The 15,831-nt window shown below is 44.2% G+C and overlaps 1 protein-coding gene and 1 long non-coding RNA gene across 3 annotated transcripts in view; one reads left to right on the forward strand and one right to left on the reverse strand.

The window, feature by feature from the left end:
* LOC103052347 (complement factor B-like) overlaps positions 1-13,430 on the forward strand; it is a 36,857-nt gene extending 23,427 nt beyond the window's left edge. For both annotated transcript variants that reach the window (XM_088134817.1, XM_088134816.1), the window contains exons 10-18: positions 789-926; positions 1,205-1,302; positions 6,666-6,786; positions 6,970-7,117; positions 7,563-7,642; positions 9,649-9,767; positions 11,220-11,352; positions 12,437-12,486; positions 13,114-13,430. In XM_088134817.1, coding sequence (XP_087990943.1) covers positions 789-926; positions 1,205-1,302; positions 6,666-6,786; positions 6,970-7,117; positions 7,563-7,642; positions 9,649-9,767; positions 11,220-11,352; positions 12,437-12,486; positions 13,114-13,290 — 1,064 coding nt within the window. In that variant the 3' untranslated portion in view covers positions 13,291-13,430. The remainder of the gene's footprint in view (positions 1-788; positions 927-1,204; positions 1,303-6,665; positions 6,787-6,969; positions 7,118-7,562; positions 7,643-9,648; positions 9,768-11,219; positions 11,353-12,436; positions 12,487-13,113) is intronic.
* Positions 1-15,831, reverse strand: part of LOC148216598 (uncharacterized) — a 46,252-nt gene that overhangs the window by 12,418 nt on the left and 18,003 nt on the right. The window lies entirely within an intron of this gene.

The raw sequence follows: 15,831 nt of genomic DNA on the forward strand, positions 1-15,831 counted from the left end.
TCTGCTCTAGGAAGGAGGCACTGGCAAACCACTTCCGAAACACCTTGCCTTGAAACCTGCAAAAGGACTCGTCCAAGCAGTCACTGCAGAGTCGGTAACAACTGAGTGCTGATTAAAAAAAAAAAAAAATGGAAATTTTGGTTAAGATGTGTAAACCTCTTTAAGTTTGCATTCTGTGGAAATCTAAACAGGTTTGTCCTCCATCCTTCAAGAGGGTTACTACTCTTGTGTTGGTCTCCTTGCCGATTAAGAATGCACATAATTGCCTTGTTTAAAAGTATAGTGATTGGTCAGTGAGAGAATTCTGATGCTAGATGAAAACTCCTAAATGTGGGTGTTGAGGAGAAAATCAGAAGTTTCCAGGCTAGAAGTGAACATCACAGTTTAACAACCACTTGACTTCAAGGCCACCAAATGCCCTGACCAGTATCAGTCAATTCAGAAGTTCAGAAGAAAGGAGCTATGGGTTTAAATCCATACAAGTATAAAAGTAATTTACATCTTTGAAAATGGCAGCGGGCAACCAACTGTTCATTTTTGTCTTCAGTAAAGATTCTAATCTAGTCCAGCCAGGTTGGGAGTCTCCTCCCCAAGCTAGTAGCTGATGAGTCAAGATAAGCCATAAAAGGTCTGGAGATTTTCGATTATAGCCAGGTTCTAGCCAGGAAGACAACAAAGATTGCAACACCTTGTTAAAGACTCACCACTACAAACTGCTGTTGCCTGTTTTTTATCAGGAACATTAGTATTTCTCTACCAACCTATGTTTCATCCATGCTTCCCTGCAGATATTTATGCCTTTGGTGTTGGGAATATGATAAACGTGCAAAACATGAATGCTTTGGCATCAGATAAAGCTAAAGAGAGGCATTTCTTCAAACTGAAGGATTTTCCAGATCTGCAAGAAGCCTTTGATAAAATGATTGGTAATCTGAATCTACATTTTGTTGATTTCATTGCATGCTTCTATAGGGCATTTAATCCTTCTCAGAAAACCACTGAGCTTAAGGACCTTCCCTCACAGAATTCTTCCCACTTTTCCTGTGGAGTGTGACTTCCCATTGCTACCTATCCTCTCTCTTTCCCTTCTCAACCTTCTCAAGTAATTCTTGGGTCATAGTCTCTTGCCTAACCTCCAGGCCATTTTGCCCTCAGCTTTTATAGAAAATTCAAAGATTTGAGAAAAGTTCCTTTCTATTCCCAGATGAGAGTGAAACTTTGCCTATGTGTGGCTTGGGGAAAGAGCATAAAACAGCAGACGGTCAAATGAAATATCCCTGGAACACCAAAATCACCATCAGGGTAAGCCTGGTCTTTGGAGCAGAATCGAGCTCAAAGAAGTATGCTTTCTTTAGTTATTGTCTGATGAAGATTTGGCATTCCTCATTTCTTACGGGCTTTGTCTGGGATGTTTAATAGATTTTACATGTCTTGAGACTGCCGTTGGACAATATTGGAGTAAGGATGAAAATACTTTAACACCAGCATATGAAGTATTATTTAAGCCTGTCCTATCCATCGGCTGGGGATGAGTTGGAGGCAACTTGATGGGGACGTTGCAGAAGAAAGATGTGAACTGAGAGAAGAGAACCTATGAAGCTCAGGGTTGCATTGTGGAGTCCTTGGGGTTCTCTGAGCTTGGTTGTTTTCTTGCAGACGTTTCGTTACCCAGCTAGGCTAGCTAATTAGCCGGGTAACAAACATGTCTGCAAGAAAACAACCAAGCTTAGAGAACCCCAAGGACTCCACAAGATGTTAACTGGAATACAAGTGGGGAAAGCCTCTTAGACCAGCACTAACCAAATGAGTTTGGACAGCAACATTATTTTCCCCCCAAGGGAGCAAAACATTGGGCCTATAATTATACTTCTCCCAATTTTGTAAGCACTGTGAGCACAGCATGGCCTATTCAGCCATTACATGGGATTTGTAAGGAAGCCAATGGTATGTGAGAGAGGCAGGTTTAGGTAGGTGAAATCCATTGAAGCAGAGGAGTCAAAGCAAAGTAGGCATGTTTATTTATTTATTTATTATTTATTATTATATTTGTATACCGCCCATCTTCCCCAACGGGTGACTCTGGGCAGCTCACAATTAAAATAAAAAACCCATAAACAATTTAAAATACCCCATAAATAATTAAAAGTAATGAATCCATTAAAAATCAAATGTAAAAACAAACCCTATACATAGATACTAAAAACATTCAAGATGATGGAGGGACAAATCAATTACCCCACACGCCACCTCCACTGGTGCGAACCCCCATCTGGCCCCCAGGCCTTCTGGCACAGCCAGGATTTCACACCTTTCCTGAAGGCTATGAGAGTGGGGGCACACCGCACCTCGGGAGGTAGGTTGTTCCACAGAGTGGGGGCCACAGCAGAAAAGGCCCTCTTCCTAGATCCCACCAGTCGAAATTCCTTGACTGGTGGGATCTGCAAACATGCCCCTTCTGCTGGACCGAGTGGGGTGGGCTGATATAACAGGGGCGAGATGGCTCCTCAGATAACCTGGTCCTGTGCCACAAAGGACTTTAAAGTTCATAACCAACACCTTGAATTGGACCTGGAAGCAAACGGGCAACCAATGCAGTTCGTGTAACAACGGTGTTATATGTGCCTCCGAGGGGCATTCAGAACTGTCTGCGCTGCCACATTTTGCACCAGCTGTAGCTTCCGGATACCCTTCAAGGGTAGCCCCATGTAGAGCGCATTGCAGTAATCCAACCAGGAGGTGACCAGGGCATGAGTGACCATGCAGAGGGCCTCCTGATCGAGGAAGGGGTGTAACTGCTACACAACATGAAGTTGCGCAAAGGCCCTCCTAGCCATGACTGCCACCTGCTCTTCAAACAGGAGTCGTGAGTCCAGGAGGACCCCCAGATTATGCACCGGGTCTGTCTGTGGTAGTGTGACTCCCACGAGAACCAAAGATGACAAACTCCTAGATCTTGAGGCTCCCTGTACCCACAGGCACTCCATCTTACCAGGGTTCAGTTGAAGCCTATTGTCCCCCATCCAGACCCCTACAGCCTCCAGGCACCGCAATAGGGTAGCCACAGCACCACTTAGGTCACCCGGGATGGAGATGTATAATTGGGTATCTTCAGCATACTGATGATACCTCATCCCATGGTGCCGGATGATCTCACCCAACGGTTTCATGCAGATGTTAAATAGGAGCGGCGAGAGCACTGAACCCTGAGGCACCCCACAAGTAGGGGCCTTGGGTTGGACCTCTCACTCTCTATCAACACCAATTGAGTTCGGCCTTGGAGAAAGGAGCTGAACCAGCACAGCACTGTGCCACCCAGCCCCAACTCCTGCAGCCGACCCAAAAGGATACCATGGTCGATGGTATCAAAAGCCGCTGAGAGGTCAAGAAGAGCAAGGATGGATGCACTACCGCCTTCCCACTCTCGCCAGAGATCATCCAAAAGTGCAACCAATGCTGTTTCTGTCCCATAACCGGACCTGAAACCTGACCAATAGGGGTCCAGATAATCCGTTTCCTCCAGGATCCTCTGAAGCTGCCACACGACCACCTTTTCCACCACCTTTCCTAGAAAGGGAAGGTGGGAGACTAGACAAAATTTGTCCAGAAGGGTGGGATCTTGGAATGGTTTCTTGAGGAGGGGGTGGACCAAAGCCTCCTTGAAAGGCTTCGGGAACACCCCCTCTTGTAAGGATGAATTGACCACCGCCAGTATCCACTCTAAAGTCACCTCCTTGGTGGCATTAACTAACCAGGAGGACAAGAATCTAGAATACAGGTAGCCGCACTAACAGCCCCAAGGACCCTGTCCACTTCCTCAGGGGCAACAGGATCAAACTGTTCCCAGATAATTGGGTAAGAGTGTTTCCCAGGCAACTCCACTGGACCTGCCTCACGCTTGGCCTCCAACTGAGAATGGCTCTGAGCGATTTTATCTGTCAGGTGTTCAGCAATTCCTCTGCACGGCCCTGTAAATAGTCCTCCAAGCCCTCCCTACCCAGGGGGGACCAAGTGATCCTGAACAGGGTTGCTGGGTGACACTCTGAGGATGCAATAAATACTGACGTTTCGCCGCCCTTACCACCACTAGGTAGTCCTTAATAGCGGCTCTAACCCGTGTTTCGTCAGACTCATCCTTAGTTTTCTGCCAGAGGCACTCTAGATGTCTCTTAGCCCTTTTCAGCTCCCTTAACTCCTCTGTGAACCATGGGGAGTGCCGGGGGCGATGGGCCAAGAGAGGTGCAATCCTGTCCAAGCCCCCAGCCACCTCCTACTTCATTTTGCATGAAGTAGGTCAAATCCCATCAAAGTTAAAGAATGTCAGGGTTGGAAGTGATCCTGAAGTTCATCTAGTCCAGACTTTACCCAGTGCAGGAACCCACTATGACAGCATGCCCAACCAATGGCCATCCAGCTTCTAAATGCCTCCAGTGAAGGAGAGTCCACCCCTTCCCAAGGAAGCCTTGTGTCCCAGTTGAAAAGCTCTTACCATTTGGAAATGTTCTTGTTGTCCAATAGAAACCTGTTTCATTATAATTCCAACCCATAATTTCTTGTCCTGTCTGTTGGAAGAACTCTGAACAATTGTACCCTCTTTTCTACATGACCGCCCTCCACATATTTGAACAAAGCTATCATGTCTTTCTACAGTCTTATTTTCTCCAAGATAACATGCCCATTGGCTCCATCCGTTCCTCATCTGGTTTTCCTTCTTATCATCTTGATTGTTGACCTCTGGACATGCTGCAGTCTGTCATAGTCCCTCCTAAAATGCAATGCCCAGACCTGGATGCAGAATAGAGAGGGATGGTGATTTTCCTTGATCTTGACACCATATTTGTTGGAGATGCAGATTCAGTGGCATTGACTCAGCAGCTCATGACCTCCCAATCACCAGGGACCAAAGAGAGAGTTAAGGGTTTACTTTATGTTCTCTCTTTGTCTGTAATTCTGCTTGCTCTTGGTCTAAGAGATAGTTATCTCATGTCGCTTCCTTCTGCATTTGCTCCCAGCACACATACATAGAGCACATGCTCCTTCTGGTAGGATGTACTGTAGTTAGCTAGGTGCTAGGCTTCGCTTATCCCTACCATATCTTTCTTGTCAATAAATCTCCTTTCTGTGAAGTTATAAAACCTGCTTCCCACATCATTGCTCAGGTCAAATTCCTGCCCTGAGGAACGCTATCCTGCACACATGGAACACTTCAACCTCCAGCAGGTTTACGAACTCTAGCCACTGAAGTAAATATTCAAAAAGGTCTTTAAAGGAGAAAGCGTGAGTCTCCTGTGCAGCTAAAGGAAGTTCAGTAAAGTAAAGAAAGCAAACTTTAAGGAATGGAGTCAGGAAAGTTTCAGCCTGTAGAGAACCTGGAAGGACGAGAATTTTCCAGTCCTCTGATCATTTAAGATGAAAATGCCCCTGAAGTCTCAGTGAATTTCCTTTGTGCTGGACACAGAGAGATCCACGGGAGCAGGCAGGAGCTAAGAACCTGGGATCCTGCAAATGTCCAAACAGTCGGGATGACCTAGATAGCAGTGACTGACTCAATTATGATTATTATTGTGGGCAGAAAACTCTCTCAGACTTTTATAATAAAAGATTCACTGCTCCAAAGTGCATCTTTTCAAAAACTAGGCAACAAGTCCTTGCAGGAGTGGGAGAATCTAAGTCTGCATATAAATTAAAAAAAAAAAAAAGACACTTCACATCAGCCTGAGAGACAAAGCATGTCTATAAAAGAAGAAATAAACGGGCAGAAGGCCGAGTGGCTTCATTTGTGTTTTGGCATCTGTCCTTTTGGAGAAGATAAAAACGGTCCATCTTGTGAGAAGTCACATTGTGGGGGACAGAAGAGAAATGCAGGTCAAAAGAGGCAAGGACATGGTGAGAGAACACCTAGCAGTTTTGAATGAATTCAAGTCCCTGGGACTGGATAAATTACACAAGTTCTCCAAAGCTGTGGAGGTGGAGATTTTGCCCTCTGCTTTTGTGGATGCTAGCAAGATCACATCTTCTGCATCCAAAATTCATCTCTGTTTCTTTCTCTTTTGTCTTAGTTCCTTCTGCCCCCTGTTTTTTTATAGGCTTCGAGTTCCATCTTTCTTAGCTAAGCGGGGTGGGGATGGTCTCTTGTTCCCTTGAAAAGTCTTAAAGAAGAAACACGTCCAACAATTTGTTCCCATGGAAGACCCCAGGTATTAACTCTCCCTTTTTTCAAGGCTAAGACCTTGGCGAAATATTACCTTTTCTCCAGACAGTTACTATTTATTAAAAGATAGGAAACTTGTTTGGATTCAGTAACCCAATCAGATTTTCCAGACCTTTAATAACAGGATATATTTTCTACATCCTTGATTCTCTACTAGTGTGATTTTTGAAAGAGCATTACCCAGCAGTTATCCAAGGACCTGTAAAAAGTGGAAAAAGGCAGAAACTGTTGTAGCTGATTGCAACTGTTAGAGAGCAATCATTGCTCAGTGTGTGGTACAGTAAGGTGGACCTAAGGCTATCCAATAGCACTTATAGGAGGACGTAACAACACTTCTTCTTGAGTTAATGTTGAATATTGACTAGTCCTATTGAAAAGAATGGGATTTACTTCCAAGTAAATGTACATAGCATTATTTTGTGAATTATTCATAGTGATTTTTCTCTTCCAATCAAAGCGTGTTGGTGGAACAGGATTTGAGCACTGCAAAGGAACCCTGGTTTCCGAGTACTATATCTTGACAGCGGCTCACTGCTTCAGTATTGATGATACAGCTGAGCAGATCACAGTCTCAATTGGTAAGCACAATTCTCTGTCAATAGGAAGCTAATAGGGTAGTCAGCTGACCAGGAAAAGACACATCTGGCTTGCTGTTTCAGAGTAGCCGATGGGCAGAGATCAGCTGAGGATCTCATCATCTGGTGATAAGCTATGCAGCCCAAGACAGCAGAAAGTCTATGTCTCATCTTCCTGTTTCCTAGGCAAAGACAACTTTTCTGTGGCTGCAATCGAAATCCACCCTGAATACACCATCGGAAAACTACGAGATCATGGAATCCCTGAATTCTATGATTATGATGTCGCCCTGATAAAACTTGGTAGAAAAGTTAAGTTCAGCATCTTTGCAAGGTGAGATCTTGCATGGACAAAGAGAGAGAGAGAAAGAGATGGCAGAGTACTTTCAATTCTGATTCAAAGGAATATTAGAATCAATCATAGATGAGATATTTGTTTTAATGTAGTTCTGTAAAATGTGAGTTTTTTATCTCTGTCTTTTATTGTCAAAAACAAGTTGGTTGTTTCATATTTAAAAGGCAAACTGATGGGGTGGTATGTTTTAAGTCAGTGTTTTTCCAACTTGGCAACTGTAAGATGTGTGGACTTCAACCCCCAGAATTCTCCAGCCAGCATGGTGCTTCCTGTCTTATTTTAGTTTGAAAGCAATTCTCACACCATTGTGGCCACTTTGCATAGGGAAGAAGCAGCCTGAACTTCCATTAGACAAGATGTGGGCTGAAGCTCAAGAGTCATGATGAGGTACAGTTGATGTCTCTCTGGTGCTTCTCCCTCACAGGCCAATTTGCTTACCATGTACACAAGGAACATCTCGAGCTCTGAGGAAGCCCCTTGCGGAGACCACGTGTAAGGATCACGGTAAGAGGATTCTTTGTTTTCCAGCAGGAGCCAACGTGGAGCAGAAGGGCAGTACGTTCCATAGGCACCAAACCTTGGGTGCTTCCCCCAAAGGCTTGTGCTGTGCTGTTGAGCTGTCTCAAGATCAGTATCTTATGTGGGGTCCATCAAATCATTATCTTCCAATGATAACTCCACCAACCCATAGAAAATTCTGAAATGAGGGAAAAACACTGTCTTTTGATCGGTAGCTCTGATGGAATGACAGTCTAATTATGAGACTGGGGAGTGGAAGGTTAAGGGAGAAGGTTCCCCAAAAGACAATTAAGTCCTGGGAAAGAGGAAAGTATGAGAAAGAAACTCAGAATAACTCCGCCTTGATTTTGTTAAGTACAGTGGTACCTCGGGATACGAACGCCTCTACTAATGAACATTTCGGGTTACGACCAGCTTCGGCAGGAAAATTTTACCTCGGGTTATGAACTTGCCTCTACTTACGAACCGGATCCCCGGCCATTTTCCCTGCTGTCACGCAGTCGCGGCTTCCTGTGGGCGAGGTCGCGGTAGCAAGGAGATGTTCGGTGAGGCTCGTGGTGTGTTTTGTGGTGTTTTGTGAAGGTTTTTGGTGTGCGTGTTAGCATGGCTCCAAAGAAAATGCAGAGCAGGCTTGGCGGGAGTCAGGCTCTGAAGAGGAAATTGCCTCGGGTTGTGACCAAATTCGGGCGGAGGGCGGAACGGATTAACCGGATTTACATTGAACCCTATGGGGAAATTCGCCTCGGGTTGCGACCAAATTCGGAGGGCGGAACGGATTAACCGGATTTACATTGAACCCTATGGGAAACTTTACCTCGACTTGAGACCAACTCGAGTTGCAACCAGAGTCACGGAACGGATTAAGTTCGTATCCCGAGGTACCACTGTATAAGTAGAGGTAGAGAAGGGCTTTGATAGGCTTTCAAGATTCTGTTACTGAAATAAAAATCATTCCCGAAATCCCACCAGTTCCAGTTTCCTGACCTTGCCTATCCAAAAGCTCTGACAGTAGCACAAGGAGACGTCTGGCTGGAAGCACCCATTTTTGCTTGCTTCGTTCCATCGTTTCAGTAGGGCGGAGTTGGTTCTCCAATAACATGGGGAGGTATATACAACCATAGAAAACCAAACGAAAGAATCTTAGACAAATGGCTTCTTAGCCTTTGCTCAAACCCATCTAATGAAGGAGAGCCCACCAGAAATGGTTTCACTGTTGAACTGTGTTTACTGTTAGAAAGTATTTTCTAATAGTAAACTGGAAATTAGCTACCTATAACTTAAATCCGTTAGTCCATGTCCTGCACTCTGAGGCAAGGGAGAACAGGTCTTGCAGAATATCCTTGCAGATGTTGTAAGAAGGCCTATCCCATCTCACCTCTTCCCCCAATTATTTTGTCTCAAGGCTGAACTGTCATGAGGTCTGTGAGAACAACCTTGGGAGAGAGGAGGAAGAGCTGCAGCCTAGACAATGGTCTGAGAAGAGACATCTGAGTCCAAAGAGGGGTGGGGGTGGAGAAAGCATCTCAGAACGGATCCTCCCTAGTTCTCTGGACAGTCAAGGCAGGGGAGGGGAGAAGGGCTTTCAGACTTGCAAGGTTTTGTTACTGTAACCTTACAATAAAGGTGGTGTTAGTACTCATGGTGTTGGTTTCCTGTCTGGACTACCTTGAAGGACTGACATAAATACTCAGCTCCTTCCACTTTGTTCATAGTTCCCTGATCATCTTTATTGCTCTTCTCCGAACCCGTTTTCTGAATTTCCCTGCATCGCTCTTGTAATGTGCTGTGCTGCATCCTAGAGTGATTCAATCTCATATGTGAATGGATTAGACGTGGGGCAAACTTGCTTGAAACCATTGTTGGCCATTAGCTGGTCCATGGGATTGCTGATTCTTCCAGCACCTTCCCGTTTCTTCTTTCTCCCCACTAGATGTTCCTTTTCCCAGCCTTGGCAGTTCACTAACATCATTGCATATTGTTTGGTTTAACAGAGAATGCATTGCTGCCTGTGCGAAACGTTCTTTCTTTTTTTGTAACTGACTGTAAGTACAGAGATCAAGACACCTATGGGCTACTTTGCAGAACTGTGCAAATCAAGAATAGTGAAAAGGTAAGAGTTACTTTTGAGCAAGGAACCCTAACAAGATTAGGTGAAGTGAGGCTCCCTTAAGTCAAACCCAACTCCTGAGAACTTCCTGCCTGCCTGCCTGCCTGCCTATGCTGTAGTTGTCATAAAAATTACCAGAAATAATAAATAACAAAAATCCTGTAAAACATGAGTGGAGATAATGACACCCTCCTGCCATCTTGGCCTTTGTGACTCTTCCACAGACCCTGGTGGGAACACCATCATGTTATGAAATGGTAGGGGGGACAAAAATATAGAAATGAAATGCCAAAATTGCAGGGCGATCTCCCCGATCACATCAGCCCAATTCATTAGATCTGGCAAAGAAGGTGTGCTATGGGTTCCATCAGCCAGGGACTTGCATTTGGTGGGTCCGAGGAGGTGGGTCTTTTCTGCCATGGCTCCCTCCTTGTGGGACATTCTCTCCCCTGAAGTGAGGCTAGCCCCTTCCCTGCTGTCCTTTAGGAAGTCCCTCAAGACCTGGTTGAGTCATCAGGCTTAGGAGTCTTTGGGAACTGGAGACCTTCTTAGATGGCTCCATTATGATTGATATTCTGCTCTCTCTGTGGAGTTTGTATATTTTCAAGTCTAGATTTTAAATCTTTTTTTAAAATTTGTGATCATGTTTTTATTCTGGTAATAATCTTTTTATCTTTTTGTAATGCTTGTTTTTATTTACTATTTTATTTTAATAGTTGTACGCCACCCAGAGTCGCTTTGTGGGATAAATGTATCAATCAATCAATCAATCAATCAGCACCCCATAGTATTATATAGCCTGGCCTCACCTGCCTAATTAAAGTCATTCTTTGCAAATTGATAATTGGTTTGAAATGACCGACACCTTGGTTCTAACAGGATGCTAAAGCAAGGATGGCCAAGAGCATCCCTTAACATTTGCAAGGGCTGAGGGCCATGGGGGGGGGGGGGCAGTGGGATCATGATCCCATGGAGCAGGCTGTTCTTTTCTGGGGAATTTGGAGAGTTTTCACTAATAAGCCTAATTTAAGAGTTACCTCAGAATTGCTTGATGGTTGTGATCTCCAAATGGTGGGAAGATGCTGTTACGTCAATAATAGACAGAGGGGGCTCTGAGATCTATAATCCCAGCCCTTGGGAGCTGGGTCTGCTTCTGGGACTGTAGGCTACCCACCTCTGTGCTTACCCTAAACGGACTTATTAAAGATTGCATTCACACAATCCCCAGTCCATCAAGGTATGGCTAAATGTGATGAGTGTATAATGTTCTTTTATGATAGTCTTCAGTGCAGGGTTTCTGAACCTCAGCAACTTTAAGCCATGTGACTTCAACTCCCAGAATTCCCCAGCCAGCCATGGTTGGAGTCCACACGGCTTAAAGTTGCTGAGGTTCAGAAACCCTGCATTAGGGATATGTTCTGTTTTAATATTTCCTTTCCTTTTTTTCCCCCTCAGAAAATGGCCTGTGAACAAGATGCTAGGAATGCCAAATTCTACAAAAACATTACTAACATCAAAGACGTAGTCACTGACAGATTTCTCTGTACAGGGGGACAGGAACCGGTGCTGGACCCCAACACTTGCAAAGGTGAGGAATAATGGTCCTCTCTGCCTCCTGGTTTCTTATCCCGGTAGGCCTCTAGAAACCAAGTCACCTCCAAAGCTTCCTATGAACCGATCTTGCAAGTCACAGTAGAGCAACATTTGCAGGAAGAAAGGGAATTGTTTATTCAAGATGATTAAGAATAGAAAAGGCAAAGAGATCCTTTGTTGGCAAAGATCTAGGAGAATGGCCTTCTGCTCCTTTTGGCTCTGTGCCCCACTTGCAACGTAGAGATACCTGGGAATAGAAAATTGCAGTTTGTACCTGTAACATTCACATGAACACAACAGCAGGTGTTAACGGATATATTCCTGTCTGAATATATATTTCCAGGCCTTTCAGTGTGAATGCAACAGTTTGTTAATATAACTATGCCCAAGAATTTAGAAGCAGCTTTTCTGATCCAGGCTGGTTAATCTCAGATTGCACCAGCTTATAGGGATGGGTCAGCTTGAATGACAGGAAGTAGCATCTGGGTGAATTCCAAGCCATCCATGCGGCAGACAATCTGGGAGAAATGTTCATATTTGCAGCGTCTTTCCATGGTAAGTTATGTATGGTTCTTTGTATCATATAGACAGACACATCCATATACTGTAATATTCCAGTTCAGTCTTTCTCAAGCTTGGCAACTTTAAGATGTATGGACTTCAACTCCCAGAATTCTCCAGTCTGGGAGTTGAAGTCCACACATCTTAAAGTTGTCACAATTGAGAAACACTGTTCCAGTTATCTAGGAAAATCTGGAGAGGACTGTTTCTGGGAGAAGTTCTAATGAGACTCAGACTTCCCAAAAATTCATAGTCGTGCTGGTTGAGTTGGTTTATGCAGCTTCATAACCCATCAAATGTGATCATTAACAAGCTTTAGAGTATCACCAATCCACCCCTTTCCTCTAGCTTTTATGTTATCCTGTTTAGGAAATTAGAACCATGTCACTGCAGACCTGCATTTTGATACAGTTTGCCTGAAATTTTCCCATGAGTCGGATTCCCATGTTGGTTTCAGATCTGATCTCTCCATGCCCAATCGGCCCCTTGATTAAATCCCTTTTCCCTTTGGCTTGCAGGTGATTCTGGTGGTCCTCTCATTATTCAGAAAAGGTTGCGTTATATTCAGGTGAGTGGTTACCTAAGCTAAACTGCTAGACCACAACAGATGTGTCTTAATTGCCCTGATTAAACCTATCAGCTTCACGTCTTGTCCGTGATGAAATTCTTATTATCTTTATGCCATGTATAAGTCGACCGCATGTCCCCCAATTCCAAAAATTATCACAGAGGGTTCACATTGAGTGGAAATGTCAGTATGCAGCCATAATTTCATCATCTCTGATAAAACAAAGGAACTTAAGAGTTTTTTGTTTGTAGAGTCCTTGGCGTTCTCTGAATTACTCTAGAGTCCTTGGGGTTTTCCAGTTGTTGAGTTTTTTGTTTGTAGAGTGAAATGATACCTTCAAATCTTGTAAAGTACATTCTGTGTTAACAATGGCTATTAAATACAACTGTATAGAAAAACGTTCAATGTGATATGTGTTAGCCCTTTGTTTGTAGAGTTTTTTATTCGTAGAGTCCTTGGGATTCTCTGAATCACTGTAGAGCCCTTGGGATACTCTACAGTTCAACCCTGAGCTCCATATATTCTCTTCTATTAGTTTTTTGCTTATCTGATGATGGTTTCTTTCAGCGAAGCCTGTCAGACCCCAGCATCAGGTTTCTCACTGCTTTCCATCTCTTCCTTCGATAGGTCGGTGTGATCAGCTGGGGTGTAGTTGATGTCTGCAAAGGCCGTTCTGTGACATGTGAGAACCCCTACGAATTCCAGGAAGGGAGCCCCTCCTTTGCCCGGGATTATCACATCAACCTCTTCAGAGTTATGCCATGGCTCAAAAAACAGCTGGCTGAGGAACTAGAGTTCATCTAGAGTAGACTCATTCTTCCCAGCCCACTAAGATGCTCTGTGTAAATAGAAATGATACCTTCCAATCTTGCAAAGCAAATTCTGTGCGAACAATGACTATTCCATGCGACTGTATAGAGAAACATTAAATGTGATATGTGTTAGCTCTCTGTTGATCTCCTGCGTTGGAATGGCTGGGTTTGGTGTCCTGGGCAGAGGTATCTGCAGGGGGGTCAAAAAAATCAAGATGGTGGCTGTGATTAAGGCCTTGCCCCTTTTGTATGCGTGGCTTTCCCTTCTGTGGGCATGTCTTTGGAGGATGGGGGGGGGGAAGGACATTTATTTGTAGGTTTTCATTTGCAGGGGAAACTTGGCAAACCTCTTGCTGATTTCACCCAGTTTAAAAAAAAACAACAGAAAAACGGAACCTGTTTGAGAAAAAAAGAAACAATCCATATTTGTTCAGTTTTTCCTATCCTTGGTTTTTTTATTTGCTTATTTGTTTGTTATTGGAACCATTTATACAGCTGCCCATCTAGCAGAAGGGGAACGTGACAGGACTCTTACCAATTTTAACCGCCTAAAAGGAAAAAAAATGGCGGCACGTCACCATTCTGCTGCAGATCCTCTACAGCAGGGTTTCTCAACCTCAGCAGCTTTACGATGTGTGGACTCCAACTCCCAGAATTCCCTGGCCAGCATCCACAACACTATAATAGCGTCTCCAGACAATATAACACCATTAAAAGGTATTAAATGCAATATCAGTGGGTGCATTGATGAAAAACAACTGAAGAAAATAACAAAATATTGTGCTTTACAAACTGAGGTTGAAAGATTATGAAGGGAAAAAAACCCAGCTGTCATACCCATTGCTGTCGGAGGTCTTGGTGTAATACCAAAAGGATTCACCAAATACTTAGATGTCTTAAGCTTACTGGACTAGATCCTACTAATTTTGCAAAAGAATACGCTACTTGGAACAACATGCATTTTATGGCAATATCTCCATGACACTTAGGTCCTTGGCTGTTAAGACCCAGTGGATTAGACTGTGATATTCATTAATGATAATAATAATAACAAATTATTATTTTCATCCATGGAACAGTGTTACTCATAGAGGCAGTAGAGCAGTGCTTGATCATCTGGATGCAGCTGACACACCATCACTGCTTATTATACGTACGGTGGTCCTTGGTTAACAGCCATTCGTTCAGCAACCATTCGAACAATGGTGCTTAACAAGGAGAATTATGACAGTTCCTCGTAGTTGTGGCAATTGCAGCATCTCCATGGTCCCCTTAAGCTGTACTGACTTCAACTCCCAGAATTCTGGCTGGGGAATTCTGGGAGTTGAAGTCCACCCATCTGAAAGTGGCCAGGTTTGAAAAATGCTGATCTATTGAAGCCCTCAGCAATGTGCAGGGGAACTAATTCAACCTTCCATGGGAAGTGGCTGTCAGCCTCTTCTTAAAAGCCTCCAGAGATGGGGAACCCACAATCATAAGTTGCATGGAAGGAGGCCTTCTCTCCACTCTCCTGGCCTCTCCATTCTGTGGCAGAATGCACACAGGAGGTCAAAAGAGGCAAGATGGCAGTCAGGGCATGGTGATTGAAACCCAGCCCCCAACTAGTGAGACTTTGATCAATATCTGCAATTGTCATCTTGGCTCTTTTGACATCTCCACCCCTACCCCAGTTTCCATGGCCAGTGCTGTCCGGTCTGAGCCATAAACTGGCCCAACAGCAAATTTGCAGTCTGTCACTGCCTCCCCTAGGACTGTACGGCCTTGACTCTGCCTTTTGCGCCCAGTGTAACTTCCGGACTACACCTAGCCATTCATTGCTTTAAAGCAGTGGTTCCCAACCAAGGGCTATATGGCCTCCTGGGGCCCTAGGAAATTTCAAGGGGGCCACAGGTGAAAAACATGTAATGGGGGGCCACAGCATGTGCTGAGGGGTCCACAGGAAAGCAAAGTGTGCCATATGCAAATACCATCCTGTTGACGCCAGAAAACACACCGGTTACTGTCCTGTGTCTATATCCAGCAGTGGGACCTGAGCAGGGAAGCCACAGGAGAAAAACAAGGTTGGAAGGGGAGCCACGGGTGAAAAAAGGTTGAGAAACACTCTGTTAAAGCATCACACTAAGAATGCATGATGGCAGTCAAGGAATGAGGTTGTCAGCGTGAGTCACGGTGACTACTGCACCTTGGCCCAAAGTGGCTCACAGCCTTGATGCCAACCAAGGGTCTGGAAGCTGGAGGGCCAGGAGGTTCTCTGAACGCCCCCAAACTATGCAATGCCTGATATTAATGCTCACATTCTTTTCTTCTGATGGTATGGAAAAATATCCAACCATGTTTTTCATAGGAATTTTATGAAAAGTTTGAAAGAGAATCTAAACACTAACACAAACTCATACAGAATAAAGAAAACGAAGGGAGAAAAAGAGAGAGAAGAGAAAAAAGACAAATGTGCAGAAAGAAAAGATAAAAAGAAACAGAAAGAAGCTTCCTGATCTCCTTTGCAGCAAATACTAAGTATGATTGCAACGTTATT

Source organism: Python bivittatus, unplaced genomic scaffold (assembly GCF_059951505.1).
Source record: "Python bivittatus isolate LINGU-HERP-01145 unplaced genomic scaffold, Pbiv_v1 ctg000150_np1212, whole genome shotgun sequence".
NCBI lineage: Eukaryota > Metazoa > Chordata > Lepidosauria > Squamata > Pythonidae > Python > Python bivittatus.